The sequence below is a fragment of the Elgaria multicarinata genome, chromosome 1 (genome assembly GCF_023053635.1).
Source record: "Elgaria multicarinata webbii isolate HBS135686 ecotype San Diego chromosome 1, rElgMul1.1.pri, whole genome shotgun sequence".
NCBI lineage: Eukaryota > Metazoa > Chordata > Lepidosauria > Squamata > Anguidae > Elgaria > Elgaria multicarinata.
Window position 1 is genome coordinate 94,034,231 of NC_086171.1, and position 20,544 is coordinate 94,054,774.

General features: G+C 43.6%; 1 protein-coding gene across 3 annotated transcripts in view; it reads left to right on the forward strand.

Annotated features, from left to right (window-relative positions):
• FAM171A2 (family with sequence similarity 171 member A2) overlaps positions 1 to 20,544 on the forward strand; it is a 210,327-nt gene that overhangs the window by 106,028 nt on the left and 83,755 nt on the right. For all 3 annotated transcript variants that reach the window (XM_063132997.1, XM_063132988.1, XM_063132979.1), the window contains exon 2: positions 9,793 to 10,020. In XM_063132997.1, coding sequence (XP_062989067.1) covers positions 9,798 to 10,020 — 223 coding nt within the window. In that variant the 5' untranslated portion in view covers positions 9,793 to 9,797. The remainder of the gene's footprint in view (positions 1 to 9,792; positions 10,021 to 20,544) is intronic.

Sequence of the window (20,544 nt, forward strand, 5' to 3'; positions counted from 1 at the left end):
TGTGATGTAGTAGTGATGGGGGACTTCAATTACCCTGATATCTGTTGGGAGACCATTACTGCCAAAAGCGGCCCTTCCAAGAAATTCCTGACATGTATGGGTGATAACTTTCTCCTACAGAAAGTGGTGGAAGGAACTAGAGGATCGGCAATCCTTGACTTGTTATTGACCAATAGGGATGACTTAGTGGATAAAGTGGCAGTTACGGGAACTCTGGGGGAAAGTGACCACGTCATACTTGAATTCTTGATTATGAAGGAGACAAAAGTCGATTTTAGGAAACTGATTTTAATAAACTCAGAACTATAATAAGTAAGGTCCCGTGGCAAGGGAGCCTAAAGAGAAAAGGAGTGCAGGATGGGTGGGAGTATCTAAAAAATGAAATTTTAAAGGCACAGTTACAAACAATTCCAACAAGGAGAAAAGATAGAAGACAACAGAGGAAACCAATGTGGCTCCACAAAAAGCTTATTGATGAACTGAAAACAAAAAGGGATACATATAGGAAGTGGAAGGAAGGCCAGGCTACAAAAGAAGAGTACAGACAAGTGGCGCAGAAGTGCCGAAATGGCGTCAGGAAGGCTAAAGCTGTGAATGAGCTGAGATTAGCAAGGGATGCTAAAAGCAATAAAAAGGCTTTCTTCAGATACGTGAGTAGTAAAAGACAGAGGAAAGAAATGGTGGTTCAACTGCTTAATGAGGATGGCAAATTGATAACAGATGACAAAGAAAAGGCTGAAGTGCTCAATTCCTACTTTGCCTCGGTCTTCTCCCAAAAGCGGGTCTATGACCCCCCTGGAAAAAGTGAAGCAGAAGTTGAGGGGGCAGGATTGCAGTTTGAGATTGATAAACAAATGGTCAAAGAACACCTAATTTCCTTGAATGAGTTCAAATCTCCAGGGCCCGATGAACTGCATCCAAGAGTAATGAAGGAGCTAGCGGAAGAACTCTCAGAACCTTTGTCTATTATCTTTGCAAAATCATGGAAGACGGGTGAGGTGCCGGATGACTGGAGGAGGGCTAACGTTGTTCCTATCTTCAAAAAGGGCAAAAAGGAGGAACCTGGGAACTACAGACCAGTCAGCCTGACATCCATCCCTGGGAAAATTCTGGAGCAGATTATAAAGAAGTCAATCTGTAAACACCTTGAAATCAATGCAGTGATTACTAGAAGCCAACATGGATTTGTCAGGAACAAATCCTGTCAGACTAATTTGATCTCATTTTTTGATAGGATAACCTCCCTTGTGGACTGTGGGAATGCTGTGGACGTCATATATCTTGACTTCAGCAAAGCTTTTGACAAAGTACCACATGACATTCTGATTAACAAACTAGCTAAAAGTGGGCTAGATGGAACAACTATTAGGTGGATCCACAGTTGGCTACAGAATCGGACTCAAAGAGTACTTATCAATGGAACCTTCTCAAACTGGGGAGAGGCAACGAGTGGGGTGCCGCAGGGCTCAGTCCTGGGCCCAGTGCTCTTCAACATTTTTATTAATGATTTGGACGAGGAGGTGCAGGGAACGCTGATCAAATTTGCAGATGACACAAAGTTGGGTGGGATAGCTAATACCCTGGAAGACAGAAACAAACTTCAAAGTGATCTTGATAGGCTGGAGTGCTGGGCTGAAAACAACAGAATGAAATTTAATAGGGATAAATGCCAAGTTCTACATTTAGGGAATAGAAACTAAATGCACAGTTACAAGATGGGGGACACTTGGCTCAGCAATACTACAAACGAGAAAGATCTTGGAATTGTTGTAGATCACAAGCTGAATATGAGCCAACAGTGCGATATGGCTGCAAGAAAGGCAAATGCTATTTTGGGCTGCATTAATAGAAGTATAGCTTCCAAATCACGTGAGGTACTGGTTCCTCTCTATTCGGCCCTGGTTAGGCCTCATCTAGAGTATTGCGTCCAGTTCTGGGCTCCACAATTCAAGAAGGACGCAGACAAGCTGGAGCGTGTTCAGAAGAGGGCAACCAGGATGATCAGAGGTCTAGAAACAAAGCCCTATGAAGAGAGACTGAAAGAACTGGGCATGTTTAGCCTGGAGAAGAGAAGATTGAGGGGAGACATGATAGCAGTCTTCAAATACTTAAAAGGTTGTCACACAGAGGAGGGCCAGGATCTCTTCTCGATCCTCCCAGAGTGCAGGACACGGAATAACGGGCTCAAGTTAAAGGAAGCCAGATTCCGTCTGGACATCAGGAAAAACTTCCTGACTGTTAGAGCAGTGCGACAATGGAATCAGCTACCTAGGGAGGTTGTGGGCTCTCCCACACTAGAGGCATTCAAGATGCAGCTGGACAACCATCTGTCAGGGATGCTTTAGGGTGGATTCCTGCATTGAGCAGGGGGTTGGACTCGATGGCCTTGTAGGCCCCTTCCAACTCTGCTATTCTATGATTCTATGATTCTATGAAAGCCGCTGAGAGGTCCAAGAGTACCAGCAGGGACACACTCCCCCTGTCAATACTCAGGCGTAGATCATACGCTAAGGCGACCATGGCGGTCTCAAATCCGTATCCTGCTCTAAAGCCAGTTTGAAATGGGTCTAGAAAATCTGTGTCATCCAAAACTGCTTGGAGTTGGTGAGCATCCGCCCTCTCGATCACCTTGCCCAGAAATGGAAGATTTGATACTGGTCGATAGTTGTTAAGATCCAGGGGGTCCAGGGAGGGCTTTTTTAGAAGTGGCCGTACCACTGCTTCTTTTAAACATGATGGAAAACTCCCCTCCCTGAGAGATGCATTAATAATACATTGAAGTTGTAATCTAACTCCATCTCCTCCCTGGGCGACCGACCAAGAAGGACAGGGATCGAGAGGGCAAGTCGTCTTCCTCACTCTTCCAAGCAGCTTGTCCACGTCCTCGGTACTCACCAACTGAAACTGATCCAGTGTAATCCTGCTCGCGGAGTTGCGGGACACTCCATTGTCAGCTTCTGCTATAATGCGTGTGTCTAAGTTGGCTCTTATCTGAGAGATTTTATCTGTGAAATGATCATTAAAGGCATCACAGCAAACTGCTGAAGGCTCTAAAGTCGGGTTCAGGGGTGAAGGTGTCTGCCTTAGACCCCTCACCACCCTGAACAGTTCAGCTGGACGCGAATTCGCAGACGCAATGCAGGCAGAGAAGAAAGCTTTCTTCGCTGCACGTATTGCCACCCCATAGGAACGAAGATGTTCTCTATGTCGTGTCTTGTCGGATATAAGTCGAGTTTTCCGCCGTCGGCACGCTGAAATTGGTGTTAATGGTGAGATCACTGGCATTAATTTCTTTTTTATGAAATACCATACTTTCAATAATCCTTTTATTGTGCTTCCTTTGTTCCTTATTTATTGTTTTTTATATTTAATACAAAGTATAGGAAATATTTATGACAAGCCAGGCCTGTAAATGAAGGCAGATTCCACTTGAACCAGAATGGAACCAAAACTCTGGTGTTTTAGCATTAAAATGGTGACAGAGTCACTTTTAAAATGAGCTGTGTGAGAAGGTAATGAGTGGGGTACCACAGGGCTCACTCCTGGGTCTAGTAATCTTCAACATTTTTATTAATGACTTGGACGAGGAAGTGCAGGGAATGCTTATCAAATTTTCATATGACACAAAATTGGGTGGGATGGCTAACACCCTAGAAGACAGAAACAAACTTCAAAGTGATCTTGATAGGCTTGATAGGCTGAAAACAACAGAATGAAATTTAATAGGGATAAATGCCAAGTTCTACACCTAGGAAAAAGAAACCAAATGCACAGTTACAAGACGGAATATTTGGCTCAGCAATACTACACGCAAGAAAGATCTTGGAATTGTTGTAGATCACAAGCTGAATATGGGGCAACAGTGTGATGTGGCTGCAAAAAAAGCAAATGCTATTTGGGGCTACATTAATAGAAGTATAGCCTTGTGTGGCGCAGAGTGGTAAGCGGCAGTTACTTCAGACGAAACTCTCCCCATGGCCTGAGTTCGATCCCAGTGGAAGCTGGTTCTTAGGCAGCCGGTTCAGGCCGATTCAGCCTTCCATCCTTCCGAGGTTGGTAAAATGAGTACCCAGCTAGCTGGTGGAAAGGTAACTGCGACTGGGGAAGGCAATGGCAAACCACCCCACTACAAAGTCTGCCAAGAAAACATCAGCGAAAGCAGGTGTCCCTCTAGGAGTCACTTAAGTGCTTGCATGAGAGGTTCCTTTCCTTTCCTAATAGAAGTATAGCTTCCAAATTGTGTGAGGTACTGGCTCCCCTCTATTTTGCACTGGTTAGGCCTCATCTTACTGTGTCCAGTTCTCAGCACTACACTTCAAGAAGGATGCAAACAAGCTGGAGGGAGTTCAGTGGAGAGCAACACGGTTGACCAGGGATCTGGAAACAAAGCCCTATGAGGAGAGACTGAAAGAACTGGGCATATTTAGCCTGGAGAAGAGAAGACTGGTGGGGGGAGAGATGATAGCACTCTTCAAATACTTGAAAGGTTGTCACACAGAGGAGGGACAGGAGCACTTCTGGAATACCCCAGAGTGCAGGACACGGAGTAATGGGCTCAAGTTACAGGAAGCCCGATTCTGGCTGGACATTAGGAAAAACTTCCTGACATTAGGAAAAACTTCCTGACTGTTAGAGCAGTACGACAATGGAACCACTTGCCCAGGGAGGTTGTGGGCTCTCCCACACTAGAGGCATTCAAGATCGGTCAGGTATGCTTTAAGGTGGATTCCTGCATTGAGCAGGGGGTTGGACTTGATGGCCTTATAGGCCTTTTCCAACTCTACTATTTTATGATTCTATGAATTTTGTGCATGTTTGTTTGGTCCTAAACAACAACAACTTAAAACATTGCCTCATTATAGATTGCATTTTTTTCCTTATGGACCAAAACAGCTTACTTCATTTAATTTAATTAGAAAGACGTTGAATGTCATAGTATTGTGAATTATGAACAACTATAATCATGCAATGAAATATTTGCTGCTAAGGCTTAGGGTAAGCATAATTAAGCAGTTTTTGAGAATGGAAGTTGTGTTCTGTCCAGCACCATAGTAACCCAGAGGCCTGCTGAAGGATTTGGCTTAGGCCTGGCTCTGTGGTATGGTTCCCATAGTAACAAACTAAAGTGATACAGAGGGGGGTTATTCACATCCACTTTGGTAGCAAAAATGGCTTGTGCTGCTTTTTAGGCCAAAGTGGAACTTGAAGGGTGGGAGGTATTTTGTAGGACAAATAAGGCCGTTGCTATGGTGATGGGAGTGCACTCTCAGAAATAGTGGAGGTTGGACTAGCACAAGCATTTAGACACTGGGAAATTGCTAGTTTTGTGGGGGGCACAGAGCAAGGTGGCTGTGATGTGAATAAAACACAGAAGGCTTTTTCACAGAGCTGTATTGCTGATAATTTATTACTGGTTGTTATATTTGTTGCTGGGTAAGGGGGAATAGCACCAATGGAAAGTAGAGAAAAAAGAGACGAGCTCTGGTGTTGTGTACGAATGAGCAATGAACGTTTTATTATTTCACGATGTAAAAAGTTGGAAATTTTTAATAGGGGGCATATTTAACAGTCTGTTTTCAGACCAGTTGCCAGAAAAGCAAGGGGAAAGTCTCTCTCTCCCCTCCCCCCATAGTGGGTGTTTTTTTTTTTTTTTTTTGTGGGGGTGGTGGAGGGAAGTTTTGTTTTGTTTTGCCAAACACTTTAGGTCAGGGATGGGCAGGGTTGGGAAGTCTGGGGTCTGTAGTTGACCCCACCCCCTGCAGGCCACAGTCTGCCAGTCACTCCACCCAAAATAAAAAAGCTGCTAGAACAGTTAGCTAGATTTGACCATTTTGACACTCTGTAATGCTACAGACACAATTTCCCCCCATCAAAACAAGACGAGAAATAAGATGGAATGTGTGGAGGAGAGATGAGAGGTGGACCAGGGCCATTCCACCAACCCTGCTGAAGGCCTTCCTCATGAAAATTCTTCCCCTCTCTACTGTCACCACCAGCAGCCATTAGGAAAATGAGGGGGAACTGCAGGGCCTTTCCCACAGACCTGCTGAAAATTAATTTCCCCCTTTTCCCTCTCCATTCTTATTTTTTCCTTGTGTATCATGTCTTTTTAAATTGTAAGCCAGCAGGCAGGACTGTCCTATTTAATTGATTATATGTAAGCTGCTTTGGGAGGTTTTTTTTTGGCCACATAAAATACTTCAAATAAATAAATAGACCTTTTGGGGGGTGGCCCACTCCATCTTAAGTGAATAAATAGATTTTGTATTGGGCTTTTCCTGCCACTCCCATTGACTCCATACCCAAATCTATTCTGGGCTCCATCCAGAGGGCTTTATCCAGGGCTGGCATTTTGTTTGAGGGAGCCTTGGTTAAGGTGCTGTTTAATGTGTCCCCAAATGCTTATCGGGGCAGAGAAGATGGGCAGCAGTAGGAACAGGTAATGGCACTGAAAATACTGTAATGGACCTAGATATGTAATTAGATCCAAACAACAGAGTGTGACTAACACAAATTTATAAAAGAAAAGAAAAGCAAGAACAGAATTCAAGTAATAAAGAACGAGAAATCAAAAACCTATAACACTGATGCGAGAATAAAGAAATGCTTCCAGCATTTAAACGAGTACAGTTTCAATTAATGGTAACAGTAACACAGTAAGTCTGTTGCAGTCCTGTCCCTCCTTTCCCCAACCTCCAGAGGTCCCTTCAGAAAACACAACCCCCAAAGTCCTGTTTGCTTCTTCAGTCAGGCTTGACACAGCACAGTTCCTTCATTCCCTCAAGAATAGATGCTTCTTTTACCGTATTTCTTCAATTCTAAGACGCACTTCCCCCCCCCCATATAAACATCTCTAAAAACGGGGTGCATCTTAAAATCACAGGTGTGTCTTAGGTTTTTTTTTCCTGTTGGTGGTACTGAAATTAGAGTGCGTCTTACAATCGATGGCGTCTTACAATCGAAGAAATACAGTATTCACAGCAAGTGCACTCTTCCTCTTGTTAGATCTACTACTCTTGGTCTTCTGCTCTCTTCTTTCTGCATCTGCTTTCTTCTTTCTCATGAAGATTTTCTTTAATGTCTCTCTCAGTCAGCCATGACTCCTTCTACTCTTCAGTCCTCCCTCACTCCCCCTCCCATCAAATCAACTGTCAATATTCTTTTTCTGTTACCTGGCAACTTTCTCCCTTCCCCAACCCTTGCTGTATTCAGTTCATTCTACAATACTATGGGCTCCATCACACCAGTGTTTTATTGCACTCTTGTCATGCCTGTTTTGCTGTTTTGCAGCATGGTACTCATATGATGTCATGTCCACCTCGTCCCCTCCATTTTTCATGTTTTCCTAGAGTGGGGAAAGTCTGGTTTATTTCCTCCAAGTGGGATTAAAGCACCCTTCAGCCCCTGTATATTGCTGTCTTCGCATTCTGTCCTTTGTTGGGGGCGTGTGCTTTGAATATGTGCTTGCTGATGAAAGAGGAGGGCGGGGTGGTTCTCCTCCAGTACGCTGTGGTGGTGTTGGGTCTATTCCTTTTTTAAAAAAGAAGAAAAAAAACTGCAATTGTTGTTTGTAAAGCCCCCTTTTCCTGGCTCGTCTCGCTCAAGTGTAGCTGGTTGGTGCGGGGAGATCGGCTTCCTCGTTCTCTCTTATTTCCCCTTGACCCCTTCTTGCTGGCTCTGCTCTGCTTTTTTGTTTCCTTATATCTAAGTGCATTTTCCACCACCGTGTGTCGGATTATGCTGATGTCATCTTTCAGACTTTTGCATAAATGGATGGCTTTAAGAATGTATAAAAATATTTTCCTATTACCCTTTAGAAAAAAACCTTTTTTTTGTTTTGCACAATTTGGCATGGGAACCAAGTCATTTGTGTCAGGAAGTCTACACATCTTAGTTTGATTTACTACCCATCTTTGGTTTGTGGTCACTCTTAGAATCCTTTTCAGATCTCACAGAGGAATTTGGGGGAGACATGAAGTCTTATTTGTGCCAGGATTTGAAGAAGTTGAAAAACAGGCAGGGTCTTTTCTGAGCAGTTCAAGAGACTGCTAGTTCATACCTTCTTCAAATCCCTGCACAAAATTAGAGAAAACCCCTTCCTTCTCCCAAGTACTCTTTGATTGGGTTTGAACATCACAATAATGCGTAATGCATTAAATAAGCCATGATGGCTTATTTAACCCATAATAGGTTATTGTGTTGTCTGTTGGGAGTTTTTTAAACCCGTGATGACTTTGTGGGAAATTTACTAAGCCCTCGAACTACAAGGACATCAACCAGCTATAACCACCAGTAAACAACTCTTGCTTTAGTTTAGATAAAAGAAGTGCAAAGTGCATAGCTACAGCCACCAAAAATTGGGGTTGAGTGAAATTTTCCAGTTGCTTACTTTTCAAAAGCAAGAAGTATCATTTTAGACTGAGAAAGCTTGGCACACCACCATGCCTTGAAATGTAGCAACAAGATGTGAGCCTTGAAAGATCTAACGTGTGTAGAATAACAGCTGTAATCACTCTCACTATCTTGCTTGTGTGAGCCTGAGGAATTGCATCAATAAACGCATTGTTTGAACCTTACCCTCTTGTCCATCTCACATTGACTCTCGGCCAAAATAACCCACTCTTATATCTCATGGTCTGCAAAGTGGATTATTTAACCCATCCCTGGTTATCATGTTGTGTGGCAGTCACAGTGGGTTTTTTTGATTACTTACAGAGTTGATTGGCAAGAGTGGTTAAACCATTGCCGCTACTCTCCTCCAGCTGACAGATCTCTACTTCCATGATCTCTCTAGCAACTGATTGTGCTCACAGCCCAACACCAACCTAGCCCCAGCAACCTCCCCATTTGAATTGTCATTTTGCCTTGTATGTATGTATCCTTGCCAGGGGATGCTGAGTATGGAGTTTTGTCCTGCTTCTGTAAACCTCCATGGATTTATAGCAGCCACCCCCTTTTTGGTGAAAAGGTGCTTTGCTCGCATGGCTTTGTCAGTTTTCAGTAGGCCTCACATAGGCGTGCACAGCACATTTCATTAGGTTGTAGACCCAGGGAATATTTTTTAAAGGTGAACATTTATTGACTCAGGAAAAACTTCCTGACTGTTAGAGCAGATAATAATGGAGCCAGTTACCTAGGGAGGTTGTGGGCTCTCCCACACTGGAGGCATTCAAGAAGCAGCTGGACAACCATCTGCCAGGGATGCTTTGAGGTGGATTCCTGCATTAAGCAGGGGGTTGGACTCGATGGCCTTATAGGCCCCTTCCAACTCTACTATTGTATGATTCTAATACTCAATTTTTATTCAGCTGGAGGACCATTCCTGCTGTGTCCGGATTCCCCTCTGGATCCCTATTCAAAGCCCCACTCAATTCAGCGCTTATTGCTTGAGACATTGCACATGCCTATGGGGCCTCATGTGCATCCCTGCTAGGGGAGGATATGTATGACGTTTGGACCCAATCTTGCAAGCTTCCAAGGCTTTATTTGTGCCACTCCCTTTTTGGTGCAGCTGGGGGGTTTACTTGTTGTGTGTAATCACATAGGGTTTTGATGTTGCATCGGGTACCTCCTGACTAGGAGAGGCTGTGTATAAGGTTTGGTCCTATTCCAGCATACTTCGAGAACTTTAGAGCCAAATCCCCCCTCCCCCCGCATCAGGGTGATGCTGGAAGTGCTGAATTAACCTCTTCCCTTAACCTCATTGGGATATTGTGTAAAGTTAAAACAGGTTGCTGGACCAACAGCCATCCTCACATACGCTTCCATATTCTCTTTTTCTCTCCCCTACAGAAGTGATGATCAAGGTCCAGGTATACGAGAATGGTGATTTGTCTCCACTGCCTCAGGCAGCCGTGGAAGTGTATGGCAACCAGACTTCTCTGGCTTCCGGCACCACTGACCATGAGGGTGTTAGCATGCTCTCCATCACCTATCGCCTAGGCACCTGGGTCCTTGTCATGGCCTCTAAGCATGGCTTTGTTACGAACTCTGTTCCTTGGCGTGTCATCAAACTGCCACGTGAGTCATGGGTGATCATGGGTTGAGGCTGGGTGGCAGGAAGACCACAGACAGGGTGGATTTGTGGGGTGTAATGGGCACGTCATGGAGGGGGTGGGGGAAGCATAAAGGATGCAATATTTTATCAGGCATTTTCTACTGTTATGTGAATAGTGAAGGAGTATACAATGCTTCAGTAAGTAGAATGAGAGGGTAGCTTGTTTCTCTTCAACCAAATGATGGTGCTTAATATTTTACGAATGTCATAAACAATTCTTACTCGTTGATGATGGCATGACCTGAACATTTTAGATTGGCCACTACTCTCAATGTTGCACAGCTAGTTTCCATTGAGTGTGCATGAATCTCATATCATGTGTGTGTGTGCATGTGTAGTATTCAAACATTTCTTTTTTTAAAAAAGCTTATGCCAGTAATGTAGTATAAGAATAGAAGGGCCCTGTTAGATTTCATCAAAGATTGATCTATTCCAGCATCCGCTTCCCACAGTGGCAAACCAGATATTGCTCCACAGCATGTGATATTCGGTAGTATACTGTCCATTTAGCCATTGTGATGGATTTATCCTCTGGGAACTCATCTAATCACCTAATTCCATTTAAATTAGTAAGAACCTAAAACACAAAATAATACAACAGGTATTGTTTTTCCTATTGTTCCATCTCCATGGTTTCACTACTATATAACTGTTGGCCAAGTGGCTTGCCCAGGAACAGGGACCTGTATGATTAGATAGCTGGAGATCCAACTATCTGGGTGCATAGTGGTTGCTCCTACTACTAGTAGGGGTCTTGCTGGTCAGCCTGGCTTGCAATTTGTGTAGAGAATGTTATTGCTTCTGCACCTGTTGGAGGGTTGCTTGTGGAAAGCCAAAAGAGAAAGATGGATAAGTATGAATAGTGGTCTGTAACTGCAATTGGTAGTGCTTTTCCTAGATACTCAGCAGGTACTGATGAGTGAAGGGTGAATGAGAGAGAATGGTGTCACCTCAGCATTCTCCCTATGTCCTTCCCTCACCCCTCCCTTGATGATGCTTGTGCTGTGTGCATTTGAGGCTCCCCTATTTGGGGAAGGACTACAGTGCTGGGCTACGACCATTCTTACTTCTGACCTTTAGGAAGTTACAATGGAACTCTTGTGTGCAAAGCATTTGTTCAGATCCATGTGGCCATCTGTTATCCTGCAAAGCAAAATGGATTGTGATTGTATGGCCAATAGTGATAATGGTGGAAGAAGGGTACAACATGCTGTATCAGGCAGGTATCTGTGCTCTGCATGCATAGTTGGTGTGTGGCCAAAGTGGTGTTACTGACTATTGGGGGAGGAAGTATTGTACAGCCTCTGCAGCTTAGCCAGTACACAATGTTCACATTGTATTTGATATTTGCATATTTATTCACTAATGGCCTGCTGTCACTACTACCAAAGCAAGGGAGTAGGAATGGGAGGAAACATGTGCGATATTGCAGAATGCCATTCCTACCTCCTCTTCTTGATATTCACTGTTGTAGAGAGCATTGAGTAAAGTGGCTCATGTGTTTGGAATGTGCAGGTGACACACTTCAAAGAAGAGATTTGTTAGCAATCTGCTCTTCCTACTTTGTTCTCAGCTTTTGGGTCTTTGTGCATAATGCTCCTTTTTTGTACCAAGTGTCCTTTCACCATTCATAGAATCGTATAATAGTAGAGTTGGAAGAGGCCAATAAGGCCATGGAGTCCAACACCCTGCTCAGTGCAGGAATCCACCCTAAAGCATCCCTGACAGATGGCTACCCAGCTGTCTCTTGAATGCCTTTAGTGCAAGAGAGCCCACAACCTCCCTAGGTAACTGCTTCCATTGTCCTACTGCTCTGGCAGGAAGTTTTTTCACATGACCTTCAGGAATCTGGCTTCCTGTAACTTGAGCCCATTATTCCGTGTCCTGCACTCTGGGATGATTGAGAAGAGATCCTGGCCCTCCTCTATGTGACAACCTTTCAAGTATTTGAAGAGTGCTGTCAGTCTTCTCTTCTCAAGGCTAAACATGCCCAGTTCTTCCAGTCTCTCTTCATAGGGCTTTGTTTCCAGACCCCTGATCATCCTTGTTGCTGCCCTCCTCTGAACCCCCTCCAGCTTATCTGCATCCTTTTTGAAGTGTTAGGCCTCATCCTGAGTGCTGGATGCAGTACTTAAGATGAGGCTTAACCAGTTCCAGATAAAGGGGAACCAGTACCTCGTGCAATTTTTATTGTATTTTTTATTTGGGTTTTTAGATTGTTGGATGTTTTATTATGTTCTTAATGGTTTTAATTTTTGTGAACCGCCCAGAGAGCTTCGGCTATTGGGTAGTATAAAAATGTAATAAATAAATAATAAATAAATAAATTTGGAGCGACACCTCTATTAATGCAACCCAAAATAGCATTTGCTTTTTGCACATCACACTGTTGGCTCATATTCAGCTTGTGATCTACAATAATTCCAAGATTTTTCTCACTTGTAGTATTGCTGAGCCAAGTATCCCCCATCTTGTAACTGTGCGTTTGATTTCTTTTTCCTAGGTGTAAAACTTTTATCCCTTTTAAATTTATCCCTATTAAATTTATCCCTATTAAAAGGAGTGCAGGATGGGTGGGAGTATCTAAAAAATGAAATATTAAAGGCACAGTTACAAACAATTCCAACAAGGAGAAAAGATAGAAGACAACAGAGGAAACCAATGTGGCTCCACAAAAAGCTTATTGATGAACTGAAAACAAAAAGGGATACATATAGGAAGTGGAAGGAAGGCCAGGCTACAAAAGAAGAGTACAGACAAGTGGCGCAGAAGTGCCGAAATGGCGTCAGGAAGGCTAAAGCTGTGAATGAGCTGAGATTAGCGAGGGATGCTAAAAGCAATAAAAAGGCTTTCTTCAGATACGTGAGTAGTAAAAGACAGAGGAAAGAAATGGTGGTTCAACTGCTTAATGAGGATGGCAAATTGATAACAGACGACAAACAAAAGGCTGAAGTGCTCAATTCCTACTTTGCCTCGGTCTTCTCCCAAAAGCGGATCTATGACCCCCCTGGAAAAAGTGAAGCAGAAGTTGAGGGGGCAGGATTGCAGTTTGAGATTGATAAACAAATGGTCAAAGAACACCTAATTTCCTTGAATGAGTTCAAATCCCCAGGGCCCGATGAACTGCATCCAAGAGTAATGAAGGAGCTAGCGGAAGAACTCTCAGAACCTTTGTCTATTATCTTTGCAAAATCATGGAAGACGGGTGAGGTGCCAGACGACTGGAGGAGGGCTAACGTTGTCCCTATCTTCAAAAAGGGCAAAAAGGAGGAACCTGGGAACTACAGACCAGTCAGCCTGACATCCATCCCTGGGAAAATTCTGGAGCAGATTATAAAGAAGTCAATCTGTAAACACCTTGAGGTCAATGCAGTGATTACTAGAAGCCAACATGGATTTGTCAGGAACAAATCCTGTCAGACTAATTTGATCTCATTTTTTGATAGGATAACCTCCCTTGTGGACTGTGGGAATGCTGTGGATGTCATATATCTTGACTTCAGCAAAGCTTTTGACAAAGTGCCCCATGATATTCTGATTAACAAACTAGATAAAAGTGGGCTAGATGGAACAACTATTAGGTGGATCCACAGTTGGCTACAGAATCGGACTCAAAGAGTACTTATCAATGGAACCTTCTCAAACTGGGGAGAGGCAACGAGTGGGGTGCCGCAGGGCTCAGTCCTGGGCCCAGTGCTCTTCAACATTTTTATTAATGATTTGGACGAGGAGGTGCAGGGAACGCTGATCAAATTTGCAGATGACACCAAATTGGGTGGGATAGCTAATACCCTGGAAGACAGAAACAAACTTCAAAGTGATCTTGATAGGCTGGAGTGCTGGGCTGAAAACAACAGAATGAAATTTAATAGGGATAAATGCCAAGTTCTACATTTAGGGAATAGAAACCAAATGCACAGTTACAAGATGGGGGACACTTGGCTCAGCAATACTACAAATGAGAAAGATCTTGGAATTGTTGTAGATCACAAGCTGAATATGAGCCAACAGTGCGATATGGCTGCAAGAAAGGCAAATGCTATTTTGGGCTGCATTAATAGAAGTATAGCTTCCAAATCACGTGAGGTACTGGTTCCTCTCTATTCGGCCCTGGTTAGGCCTCATCTAGAGTATTGCGTCCCGTTCTGGGCTCCACAATTCAAGAAGGACGCAGACAAGCTGGAGCGTGTTCAGAAGAGGGCAACGAGGATGATCAGAGGTCTAGAAACAAAGCCCTATGAAGAGAGACTGAAAGAACTGGGCATGTTTAGCCTGGAGAAGAGAAGATTGAGGGGAGACATGATAGCACTCTTCAAATACTTAAAAGGTTGTCACACAGAGGAGGGCCAGGATCTCTTCTCGATTCTCCCAGAGTGCAGGACACGGAATAACGGGCTCAAGTTAAAGGAAGCCAGATTCCGGCTGGACATCAGGAAAAACTTCCTGACTGTTAGAGCAGTGCGACAGTGGAATCAGCTACCTAGGGAGGTTGTGGGCTCTCCCACACTAGAGGCATTCAAGAGGCAGCTGGACAACCATCTGTCAGGGATGCTTTAGGGTGGATTCCTGCATTGAGCAGGGGGTTGGACTCGATGGCCTTGTAGGCCCCTTCCAACTCTGCTATTCTATGATTCTATGATTCTATGAAATTTCATTCTGTTGTTTTCAGCCCAGCATTCCAGCCTGTGAAGATCACTTTAAATTTTGTTTCTATCTTCCAGGATATTAGCTATCCCACCCAATTTTGTGTCATCTGCAAATTTGATAAGCATATCCTGCACCTCCTCTATTCACCAATTATTATTAGCATTTATGAACCTTTCTACACATGGCATTTATTGTGTGCTCATGTTTCCACACTCATGGTAGTTTGTAGGTGCTTTACACGATGTCAGCATCCTCCAAGGCCTCTCTTGTTTTGCAACTATTTATCCTCCCCCCTTTCCCTAATGAGGAAAGTCTGGCGACATGAATTGGCGACATGAAACTATAGTGTATTTGTACAATTCTCCTATACCTCAGCACTACCTAATGGTTGTGTAATGGGATATATTGAAAGGCAGAGAAAGGAAATCCCTGGGGAAAACCACATGTAAAGGAGCCAACCTGAGGGCTCCTTCATATTAGTCACTGAAGTTTGTGGGTCCTTTTCATGACATCATCATCCTCCAGTGCCTCTCCCACTCTTTCTTAAATTTATTCCACCATGATATAACTTAGCAGAAATGCAGTAATTGTTATAATGTTATAGCACCATCTTCTAGCTGTAGAAATGAAACAAATGTAACTTCCCCACAAAGGAAAAAAAGGGGGAAGGGGAGGCATGTGTATTGTGCCCATTGTAATCCTGGAATCACTCAGCAAGAATAAAGCCTGGTAAAGGTATGGGATATTTGCTTAATGTAGAGAAGCCCTTAAAAGCCCAAAGAATCCAGAAACAGGAGCCTCTTTTGCATTTTTAACATTAACACTGGTACAAGTACTGGGAGTGGTGTCAGAGGGAGTTTACAATTCAATCTCAGCCTGAATCATAAGCTCCCACAGATTTCCTCAGGAGGTGGTGGGTTCTTCTTCACTGGAGGTATTTAAACAGAGGCTGGATAGCCACCTGTGAGAGATGCTATAGTTGCATCCTGTAGTGCAGAACTTGCATTGAGCAGGGGTTTGGACTAAGGTCCCTTCCAACTCTGAGTCTATGCCCACAACACTTGTCCATTTTTGGCTTCTCCGCCAGTGGGGTTGTAGTGGGGAAACACCACTGTAGCATTACAGTACATCTGTTTATATGGCTCTGCTGGGAATGCTATGCTGGCAGATCTTCAAGGCACACTGGTGCAAGTGGATTAGATCAAATCCTAGAGCCAGTGTATTGGAATGTAGGATTGTGGTGTTAGGTGCTATGAAACCTTGGTATTAGAGTGAACACAGATCCTGCACCTAGGAGCCGGCCATTAAATCTCCCCCATTAAGTCTCCACACATCAGGCTTCACTTGAATGAGAATTTACTAGGTCATAGTCTCATAGCTTGTTTTCAGGGTCGGGATTTTGCCCTGGGCTATGGAAATACAATAAAATAGAGCATGTTTCTGAACAGATTGCCGTTCCTTTACTAGTGAATGACTGCAAATAACCCATATATTTGGGAATAGGGGGAATGTCCACCATAGGAGAATGCAGCTACAAGGAAGGCTTGAGCCCCAGCATTTCTCTCCTTGGAAATTATCAATCTACATCTGGACAGACAAAGAGCCAAAGTGCTTTGGATTTACTTCCAGTTTATATTTCTGATGTACTCACCCACTGTATGTTGGAAGGATGTGTGACAGACATGTGAACTGGAAGTAATAACTGGTCCCCTATCTGGACAGGGATAACCTAGCTTCAGTTGTCCATACTTTGGTAACTTCCAAATTAGATTACCGCAATGCCCTCTACATGGGGCAGCCTTTGAAGACGGTCCGGAAGCTGCAGCTTGTGCAAAATGCGGCGGCCAGATTCATAGCTGGAGCAGGGAGGTTTGAGCATATAACACCGATTCTGGCCCGCTTGCATTGGCTGCCTATATGTTTCCGAGCCCAATTCAAGGTGCTGGTCTTAACCTATAAAGCCCTACATGGCTTGGGAGCACAATACCTGATGGAACGCCTCTCCCGACATGAACCTACCTGTACACTGCGCTCAACATCTAAGGTCCTCCTCCGAGTGCCTACTCCGAAGGAAGCTTGGAGGATGGCAACAAGGGAGAGGGCCTTCTCAGTGGTTGCCCCCCGACTGTGGAATGATCTTCCAAATGAGGCTCGCCTGGCGCCAATATTGTTATCTTTTCGGTGCCAGGTCAAGACTTTTCTCACAGGCATTTTAACAGCATTTAACAACGTTAAGTTTGTTTTTAATGGACCCCAGAATTGTTGTTTTTAAATGGATACTGTTGTTTTTATACTGTTTTTATGTTTTTAAATTTTTGTATACTTTTAATGTTTACTATTTTTAATTGTTGTAAACCGCCCAGAGAGCTTCGGCTGTGGGGCGGTAGAATCATAGAATAGCAGAGTTGGAAGGGGCCTACAAGGCCATCGAGTCCAGCCCCCTGCTCAATGCAGGAATCCACCCTAAAGCATTCCCGACAGATGCTTGTCCAGCTGCCTCTTGAAGGCCTCTAGTGTGGGAGAGGCCACAACCTCCCTAGGTAACTGATTCCATTCCTCTTAAGTATTTGAAGAGTGCTATCATGTCTCCCCTCAATCTTCTCTTCTCCAGGCTAAACATGCCCAATTCTTTCAGTCTCTCTTCATAGGGCTTTGTTTCCAGACCCCTGATCATCCTGGTTGCCCTCCTCTGAACACGCTCCAGCTTGTCTGCGTCCTTCTTGAATTGTGGAGCCCAGAACTGGACGCAGTACTCTAGATGAGGCCTAACCAGGGCCGAATAGAGAGGAACCAGTAGCTCACGTGATTTGGAAGCTATACTTCTATTAATGCAGCCCAAAATAGCATTGGCCTTTCTTGCAGCCATATCGCACTGTTGGCTTATATTCAGCTTGCAATCTACAACAATTCCAAGATCCTTCTCGTTTGTAGTATTGCTGAGCCAAGTATTCCCCATCTTGTAACTGTGCCTTTGGTTTCTATTTCCTAAATGTAGAACTTGGCATTTATCCCTATTAAATTTCATCCTGTTGTTTTCAGCCCAGCGCTCCTGCCTATCAAGATCACTTTGAAGTTTGTTTCTGTCTTCCAGGGTATTAGCTATCCCACCCAATTTGGTGTCATCTGCAAATTTGATAAACGTTCCCTGCACCTCCTCGTCCAAATCATTAATAAAAATGTTGAAGAGCACTGGGCCCAGGACTGATCCCTGCGGTACCCCACTCGTTGCCTCTCCCCAGTTTGAGAAGGTTCCATTGATAAGTACTCTTTGAGTCCGATTCTGTAGCCAACTGTGAATCCACCTAATAGTTGTTCCCTCTAGCCCACTTTTAGCTAGTTTGTTAATCAGAATGTCATGTGGTACTTTGTCAAAAGCTTTGCTGAAGTCAAGATATATGATGACCACAGCGTTCCCACGGTCCACAAGGGAGGTTACCTTATCAAAAAATGAGATCAAATTTGTCTGACAGAACTCGTTTGTGACAAATCCATGTTGGCTTCTAGTGATCACCGCATTGATTTCAAGGTGTTTTCAGATTGACTTCTTTATCATCTGCTCCAGAATTTTCCCAGGGATGGATGTCAGACTGACTGGTCTGTAGTTCCCAGGTTCTTCCTTTTTGCCCTTTTTGAAGATAGGGACAACGTTAGCCCTCCTCCAGTTGTCTGGCACCTCACCATGATTTTTCCATGATTTTGCAAAGATAATAGACAAAGGTTCTGAGAGTTCTTCCGCTAGCTCCTTCATTACTCTAGGATGCAGTTCATCGGGCCCTGGAGTTTTGAACTCATTCAAGGAAATTAGGTGTTCTTTGACCATTTGTTTATCAATCTCAGCTGGGGACAACAACAGTTTATTGCGGTCAATAGACTATTCCAGCAAATAAAATTTTACATACAAGCAAACTGAACATACCATTAACTATTAAAAAAATCAAGCGATCATAGAAGATCTAAAAGAAATGGCCAAGTTCAAAAACTTGGCCACTTGCTCAGTAATTGATTTGTCTATATTACAAAGTAAAAGAGACGTTAAGAATTCAGTTGGGTGACCAGGATAAGATTGTAAAATAGGGTTTAGAAGATCGTTTCTAGCCCCTAGATAAAATCTACAAAACAGTAAAACATGAGATACAGTTTCCACCTCACTATTGTTGCAGGGGCAGCATCTGTTGAGCACTGGAATTTTATTAAATCTGCCCTCCAGAAGTTTGGAGGGAAGGACATTAAGTCTGGCTAATGAAAATGCTCTCCTGTATTTAGGAATAGTCAACCAGCGTAGATAAGGCATCCCATCTTTACAAAAAGAGGCTGGATTCCTAGGGACCATTTGTTTATCAATCTCAAACTGTAATCCTGTCCCCTCAACTTCTGCTTCTCTTTTTCCAGGGGGGTCATAGACCCGCTTTTGGGACAAGACTGAGGCAAAGTAGAAATTGAGCACTTCAGCCTTTTCTTTGTCATCTGTTATCAATTTGCCATCCTCATTAAGCAGTTGAACCACCATTTCTTTCCTCTGTCTTTTACTACTCATGTATCTGAAGAAAGCCTTTTTATTGCTTTTAGCATCCCTCGCTAATCTCAGCTCATTCACAGCTTTAGCCTTCCTGACGCCATTTCGGCACTTCTGCGCCACTTGTCTGTACTCTTCTTTTGTAGCCTGGCCTTCCTTCCACTTCCTATATGTATTCCTTTTTGTTTTCAGGTCATCTCTAAGCTTTTTGTGGAGCCACATTGGTTTCCACTGTTGTCTTCTATCTTTTCCCCTTGTTGGAATTGTTTGTAACTGTGCCTTTAAAATTTCCTTTTTTAAATACTCCCACTCATCCTGCACTCCTTTTCTCATTAGGCTCATTTGCCATGGGACCTTACTTCTTAGTTCTGAGTTCATTAAAATCAGCTTTCCTAAAATCCAGAGTACGTGTATGGCTACACTAAACTTTTGTCTCCTTCATAATCAAGAATTCAAGTATGATGTGGTCACTTTCCCCCAGAGTTCCCCTAACTGCCACTTTATCCACTAAGTCATCCCTATTGGTCAATATCAAGTCAAGGATTGCCGATCCTCTAGTTCCTTCCTCCACTTTCTGTAGGAGAAAGTTATCACCCACACATGTCAGGAATTTCTTGGAGGGGCCACTTTTGGCGGTATTGGTCTCCCAACAGATATCAGGGTAATTGAAGTCCCCCATCACTACTACATCACACTTCCTTGAAACACTGGCAGTTTGTTTCTCAAAAGTTTCATCCTCGTCTTCTCCTTGATTGGGTGGTCGGTAGTAGACTCCGATTATCATATTCTTTTTATTCCTAGCCCCATTTATTTTAATCCAGATGCTCTCGATGGGCCTCCCAGTCCGATCCGCCTGTATTTATGTGCAGGGATAGGTATTTTTAACATATAGTGCAACGCCACCTCCCTTTCTATTTCTTCTGTTCTTTTTGAACAAGTTATATCCTTCAATTGCTATATTCCAGTCATGGGAGTCATCCCACCAAGTTTCAGTTATACCTATCAAGTCGTATTTGCCTTCATATAATAAGAGTTCAAGTTCGTTCTGTTTGTTTCCCATGCTCTGGGCATTAGTATATAGACATCGAAGACCATGTGTTTTATAGTCTGGCTCTATTCCTACATAGTTGCAGACACTATTTTGGGGCACTATTGGAGCTGTTCTCTGTACTGTGGTGCCTTGGCCTTCATCCATTGTTACCTCGAAATTTACGTCTCCCGCCCCCATAAGGTTCAGTTTAAAGCCCTCCTGATCAAGTTCTTCATGCTGTGGCCGAACACATTCTTTCCAGCCCTTGTGAGGTGCAACCCATCCCTTGCCAGCAGT